General features: G+C 47.2%; 1 protein-coding gene across 1 annotated transcript; it reads left to right on the top strand.

Annotated features, from left to right (window-relative positions):
• LOC310876229 (vacuolar protein sorting-associated protein 4A-like) lies at positions 1–1,305 on the top strand (the record flags this gene model as incomplete). Its single annotated transcript, XM_083789699.1, has 1 exon — positions 1–1,305. One exon carries the CDS (start codon positions 1–3, stop codon positions 1,303–1,305), a length of 1,305 nt encoding a protein of 434 aa, XP_083645825.1.
• Between the last annotated feature and the right edge of the window lie 6,382 nt (positions 1,306–7,687).

Here is a 7,687-nt window from a genome sequence, read left to right as displayed (position 1 = left end):
ATGTCGAACATTACATTACAGAAAGCCATCGATCTCATCACCAGAGCCACGGAGGAGGACAAGGCCAACAACTATGAGGAAGCCAAGCGCCTGTACGAGCACGGCGTGGAGTACTTCCTGCATGCCATCAGATATGACATAAAGTGTGACAAACAGAAGCGCAACATACGCGGGAAATGCGAGCAGTACCTGGAGCGAGCGGAGAAGCTCAAAGAATACCTGCAGGACAAGCGGGGCAGGAAACGTGTGAAGGAGGCCCAGGGCAACGACAAGGACGACAGCGACAGCGGTGGTGAGGACCAGGAGACGAAGAAACGTCAGGAACAGCTCATGGGCGCCATCGTGATGGAGAAACCCAACGTCAAGTGGAGCGACGTCGCCGGACTGGAGGGGGCCAAGGAGGCCCTGAAGGAGGCCGTGATCATGCCGATCAAGTTCCCCCATCTCTTCACGGGCAAGCGCACTCCGTGGCGAGGCATCCTGCTGTTCGGCCCACCAGGAACGGGGAAGTCGTACCTGGCTAAGGCCGTGGCCACGGAGGCCAACAACTCCACCTTCTTTTCCATATCCTCCTCGGACCTCGTGTCCAAGTGGCTAGGCGAGAGCGAGAAGCTGGTGAAGAACTTGTTCGAGCTGGCGCGCCAGCACAAACCCTCCATCATCTTCATAGACGAGGTGGACTCCATGTGCGGCTCGCGCAACGACAACGAGAGCGATGCCGCCCGCCGCATCAAGACAGAGTTCCTGGTGCAGATGCAGGGCGTGGGGAACAACGCCGACGGAATCCTGGTGCTGGGCGCCACCAACACGCCCTGGGTCCTGGACGCCGCCATCCGCCGGCGCTTCGAGAGGCGCATCAACATCCCGCTGCCAGAGGAGCCGGCCCGCTCCCAGATGTTCCGCCTGCACCTCGGCAGCACGCTACACTGCCTGAGCGACGACAACTTCCGGCAGCTGGCGCACAAGACGGACGGCTACTCAGGCGCCGACATCAGCATCATCGTCCGTGACGCCCTCATGCAGCCCGTCAGGAAGGTGCAGTCCGCCACGCACTTCAAGAGGGTGCGTGGCCCGTCCCCGAGTAACGGCCACACTGTGGTGGACGACCTCTGGACGCCGTGCTCACCCGGCGACCCCGACGCCCAGGAGATGACCTGGAACGACGTGCAGAGCGACAAGTTGCTGGAGCCCATAGTACGCATGGCCGACATGGAGCAATCCCTGTCGACCACTCGCCCCACAGTCAACAGCGAAGACCTGCTGAAGCTCAAGAAGTTCACGGAGGACTTTGGAATGGACGGTTGAGAGCGACAGAAGAGACATTGTAGCTCGGTGCAATTTCAACTGGTCCACATAACTTGAGTGTACAAATAGAAACATTTGTAACACTCCGGGTTACAGACCTCCCTCAAGGAACTCTGAGGGTCCCTGGACCCCACTTTGAAAGCCACTGCTGTTGTTGAACACATCGTTGACTGAGAGAAAGGCTACCTTTAGCTAATGTATGTGCAGCTCTTAGAGGCTGTTTCTCCAATTCAAAACATGCCTACAAATGAACTCTTAAGTAAAAAGTAAGCCATGCCGAGCCATAAGGTCCAGATAGAGCCTGAGTGCCAAGCAGGTTGGTATTAGGTCCCATTTGGAGTCTTTGGTATGACTAAATGAAACACCTCCATCTAGTGGTCATACAAGAAAACAACCTGAAATGGCCTACATTGCTCTTTAAAATGATTATGTGCTGTTTCGCCCAGAGGCTGAAAGATCCCTATGGGATAATGTTATTTATTTTAGTAACAAAGTAGTTTAGTCTAGAAGATTTTTTTTCTCCATCTTGTTTGCTTGTTTACTTGATGCATCCTTTCTCATATGTTGTCTTTCATTCATTATCATTTCAATTTGTGGGAATGCTTTTACACTTTGTGTAAAGTTACATGTAAGTTTTGTTTCCAGTCTTCCGTGAAAGCTGAAAGCTTTACAAACCTGAAAGCTTTACAAATAAATTCATCAATTTCTACAGGAGGAAGGAGGCTAGCATCACTGCTCTGAGGGATGAAGAGCAGAAAAGGAGTTGGATGATAATCAGAGAGATTATGTAGGACAAAAAAAAGTCCTTTTGCACACCTACAGGGACAGGTGTGGATAATGAGGACCTTCATCAGGTATCTGTTTTATAAGTGAAGACAGTGTGCGGGACCTCCTTTCTCTCAGAGAGATTATCTATTTCAAACACAATCGCAGCTGAGAGCTGAACACATCATACACTATCATGTGTATGATGTATCATACGGTTACCTCATCGTCATTTCTGGCTGAACTACAAGGCCACAATGGAAATACTTACATACATACTGCAGGACCCGCAGCTGGCCTCATGAGAACTAATAGATTTGGGCCAAACAACTGAGCAACCCGAACTTCCAGGTACTCTGGGACACATTACCCGTCTGGAACTCATCCTGTCATACTGTGTGATCATCTGACCAGTGATGTCATACTGTGTGATCATCTGACCAACGATGTGTATAGTGGAGAAAGACGGGAGCTTCCTGTCCACCCAGAAGAGTGCATTATAATTACTAGAGCCGTGCCATTGGGACTGGCCTACTTGGAACGATGCAAGTTGGACATGCATGCCCAACCCAGTTATTACTTGCACAAGCAGAGCGCGCACGTACTGTGGTCGGTTGGATCAAACGTGGTATGCATGGCATATATGCGTGGTTATAATTGGCTGTTGATGTTGATGTAATAAAGATTATGTTTCAATGTTGGGTGGGTTAAAGGTAACGTATGTAACTAAGGTACGCTTCAAGGTAGGTATATATAATATTTTATAGAGGGGCTGGTTGTGAGTTCGTAGAGGTTGGCAGTACTTGCACGCTCTGCTATGCATGAGTCTATGCAGATGACAGAACATCACTTGTTCTTCCCTCGCTGCTTTGAGGCACAGTTAGGCAGAAAGATAACTCTGGACAAAAGTATCAGGTGTAACAATACTGAAGTCCCAGAGTAAAACTGTAACAAGTAGCTACAAATACAACAAAACATCAGTTGGATTTCAAATGTAACATAAATAATCATTATTATGACATACATAATCATGAAGATGCAAAAGATACTCACAGACGATGCTTTGTCGCACAACAAGAAACAAAGGACATCTGTCTCTGTCTGACTTCACACACAACTGAACTGAGAAAACTAGTGTGCACTGTGCTGCCCTGCTAATTACAATCTAGCACACCTTGAGCAGGCTCAGCAGAGAGCTGATTACACAATGTAAAACACCTGTCTTAAAACAAGGTACAATCTTCAAAATAACTTATAAAACAGCACCACCCACTGGCGGACAAAGTCTCAGCCAGCACAGTGATGTCAGAACAATCACTGTGATCAGCACAGGCCAGCTCCATATATGGAGATGGTGATCAGGTCCAGAGCCGGGCAGAGGCTCTTGTGCTGGTTCTGGACAACCGGCTATCCGACGGACTCGACAACGGGCAGTGGGCACTGCACTCCCTGTGGGGGTGTGGAACTTGTGTATGTCAAAGCGTGATAGGCCTATATAAGGCTAAAGTTAATAGCCTATGTAAGTTATGAGGGGTGGGTTAGAGCTATACGGATCAGAGCTAGGGGTGGGTGCTCTTATGATCATACTTCATCTCATTCTGGCCAATCATAATTTGCGTCCTCTCACTTTTGTCTTCAATGTTTGTGTTAAACGTGCTTGTTGAAGGTTTGTGTTACTGTTTACACAGACAGACCCTCAAAGCTGGACATACATGTAGGAAAGAATATGTTTATCAGATGTCAACCAAAAATATGAGTAGGCAGTAGAATGGCACATAATCATGAAATTAATATTGTGTGTCAGTAGTGAGTGCAGACAAATAGGCTAACTCACTGTAGGCCTTATGCAGCAACTATAGCAAGCAATACCCAGGGTACACGTGTGCTCTCCCCTTTTTACCCTGTCTATGTCATACTCATAGGAGGCCTTAAGTATGTTTCACCAGTTTCAATTGAAACGGGCCTCCACCCTCAGGGGGGCCTCAACAAAATATTCATAATGATGTCATAGGTATATGGGGGCCTCATATTTGGTCTTGAAACAGGCCTCCAGATTCCTAAGGCCGTCCCTGAGAACACACAAACACACCAAGCTGGCCATAGGGGGCGCTAGCTCCCCTCAAAGAGCCAGAATGCAAAATGCTTGTCATTCAGCCTCACTTTGAGTTGCTCAGTGGACTGTCTGCACTAATTGGCGTCGTTAAGGCGTGCATGGCAACAGTTTGTGTCGCGTGTGATTTCACACCAGAAGATATAAGATGATGCACCGTGTTGAAAATTACCGTAGACGTCGAGAGAGAGAAGCGAGAGACAGACAGACAGACAGACAGACAGACAGACAGACAGACAGACAGACAGACAGACAGACAGACAGACAGACAGACAGACAGACAGACAGACAGACAGAGTGATGTTGTCTTGGACCGTTTCCAAAGCAGGAGCACCAAAGCGAGTCTATCATGCTGCTGTAGCAGTGAGGAACAAACTGTATTCCTTTGGAGACTGCTGTGACGGAGGGATCTTCAACAACATGGGACAGATGGATGTCCTTGTCTTCAACACAGTGTCTTTATGCTGGAAGAAGTTACCTCCAGTGGAACCAGGAAGAGGAGACGGTGACCTTGAGGTTCCATCCATGCTCTACAGCCACACAGCTGTGTTGGTTGAAGATACAGTCTACATCTGGGGAGGGTACTGGGAAGGGCAGTATTACAATGTGCTTTATGCATTTGATGTTGACTCCCACAGATGGTTCCAACCCAGGGTTTCTGGGACTGTTCCAGGGGGTAGGTGCTACCACTCAGCCTGTTTGTTGGAGGAGGGCATGTTTATCCATGGAGGACGCAACAAGTGGACTAGATACACTAATGACATGTACAAGTTGGACACCAGCACGATGGTCTGGTCTTTAATTAACACCAGAGGAACTCCACCTCCTGCTTCATCAGCTCACTCTGCTACTATCATTGGTACCAAGATGTTTGTATTCGGGGGCTTGAGGCCCAACATGGGCTACAAAACCATCAGAGTGTTTGACACAGAGACAAACGCCTGGCTGGACACACCTTCTGCACAACTTCTACCAGAAGGACGCTGGTGTCATTCAACATTTATCTACAATGGAGAGCTGTACATATTTGGTGGTTCCAACGGTAACCAGAACTTCAATGATGTGTGGAAATTCAGTCCAGAGACCTTCTCCTGGAAGAAGGTTGAGCCCAAGGGGAAAGGACCATTTCCAATGCAGGGTATGTGCTGTTGCATTGTGGGAGATCATATCATCCTCTTTGGAGGAAGTAAAGGACGTCACACTATCTCTGATGAGATGTTCATCTTAGACTTGAGTCCTTGTCTTAAGACGTTATGCAAGCTAGAAGTTATTCAGTACGCTCTGGACCAATCAGAACTCCCACATGACATCAGGTGGGAACTGGCAGCCATGGCAACCAACCAGGGGCGGCGGTGGCTCAGGAGTAGAGTGCCTGGATGGTAACCGTAAGGTTGCCAGTTGCCAGTTCGAACCCGGGCTCCCCCAGAGTTACTGTCAAAGTGTCCTTGAGCAAGACACTGAAACCCTAATTGCTCCCGATGTGCTAGTTGGTGCCTTGCATGGTTTCCGCTGCCATCGGTGTATGAATGTGTGTGTGAATGGGTGAATGTAATGCACAATCTCTGTAAAGCGCCTTGGATAAAGGCGCTATATAAATGCACCATTTACCAACGACAACAGACATTCCAGACGAAGGAACAGCAGAAAGATCAAGAAATGATGGATCAACATCTCATCCCACCTGATGGTGAGCCACCTCTCAGCATCTCTTACTGAGATTCAAACCTCAGGAGACTCCTTCTCTCCAGACAGGCTCTCTAACCATTCAGATAGGAATCAAACAATGACAATTGTTCCGTCCAACACAATGCGGTGGAAACACAAACCTGTGTCTGTATGTTCCAAACTGAACACGGTGGAACTCTCTTTATTGTATATTTATTTCTATGATCTTTTTTTATTTAAAGGACCAAGCAGTCCTGAAAGGACTTGGTCTTTTATTGTTGTTAGTTTTTTTTTCCTTCTCCTTCTGCCAAAAAAATTATAATCGCAAAACTCGGCCTGCAGAAATAACAAAACTCTTAAGGGCGACTGTGGCTCAAGAGGTAGAGTAGGTCGTCCAATGATCCATGGGTCGCCGGTTCGAATCCCGGCTCCTCCTGTCTACATGTCGAAGTGTCCTTGGGCAAGACACTGAACCCCAAATTGCTCCCGATGTGCTAGTTGGTGCCTTGCATGGCTTCCGCCGCAATCGGTGTATGAATGTGTGTGTGAATGGCTGAATGTAATGCACAATCTATGTAAGGCGCTATATAAATGCACCATTTACCATTTTATCTGGTACACAGCAAGCTAAAAGGAATCAACACACCAGCACGCCAGAGAGCAGAATACTTCAAACCCAAACAAATACTTAAAAATAGAACTACAAACGCATGTTGGAGATTAAACAGCAGATAACAGCCAGCACCAGCAACTGTGTTTATTTAATCACATGTGAAAAATGTGGCTTACAATATGTCGGAGAAACGAGTAAAACAATAGCTGCGTGTGATATTGAACAGTCAAACTATTCGTATCAATATATATACGGATGTATCAACAAGATAATGATGTCATAGGTATATGGGGGCCTCATATTTGGTGAAACGGGCCTCCAGATTCCTAAGGCCGCCCCTGGTCATACTAATATGTTCTTTTTCAGAAGTTTGAATCTGCATACAGGGTAGCCCTGGAACATGACTGCCATGATAATTATCATGACAGTCATGCAGTAACTTTGCCCTGTTTTTTGCAGTCGCTGCATTTACAAGATTTCCGTATATATAAACATTCAGATTTCAAATAAAGTACTCACAAAGTGTCCTACGGGTGTTAGTTAGTAGCAGCGCGAGCGATTAGAATTGCTGCGTCCCGCGTTCTTTAATAAAAAGCATTTTTGTCCGAGCTCTCCGGCTACTTTTTTCAAACGGGGTTCGTTTGGGAAATCCACAGTTGCACACCGGGAGCGCACTCGCATATTAGTCTGTATTGGCAGGGCGGTCAGCCTACCTATATCGAACACACCGAGTGCCACCCTCCTCCCGACCGATAGGGGCGCGTAATTGAAAGCCAATGGCAAAATAACACCTCGGATAAAAATGCTTTTTATTAAACAACGCGGGATGCAGACATTCTAATCGCTGGCGCTGCTACTAACTAACACCCGTGGGACACTTTGTGAGTACTTTATATTTGAAATGCGAATGTTTATATATTTAATTATTTGTAAATGTAGCGTCTGCAAAAACCAGGGTGAAGTTGCGTCATGACTCTCGTATGAATACGAGAGTCATGTTTACAGGGCTACATACAGGGTAACAGCTATAGGTCTCTCTCGCCTGGCTGTCCTACTCTGGTCCATGCTAACAGTAATACCTGTTCATAAACATAATAATGAACCATAGACTGTAAAAATGAACCGATGAGTCAGAGCTCTGAATAAGCACACGTGACGTCTCGTTGTCATGCTGCGAGTCTGTCATGTGATTGGGTCAGTTCCTGCTAGCATAGCTCGCAACCCCGGGA

Source organism: Protomyctophum parallelum (assembly GCF_964188405.1).
Source record: "Protomyctophum parallelum genome assembly, chromosome: 19".
Classification (NCBI taxonomy): domain Eukaryota; kingdom Metazoa; phylum Chordata; class Actinopteri; order Myctophiformes; family Myctophidae; genus Protomyctophum; species Protomyctophum parallelum.
This window is presented reverse-complemented; position numbering and strand designations above follow the sequence as displayed.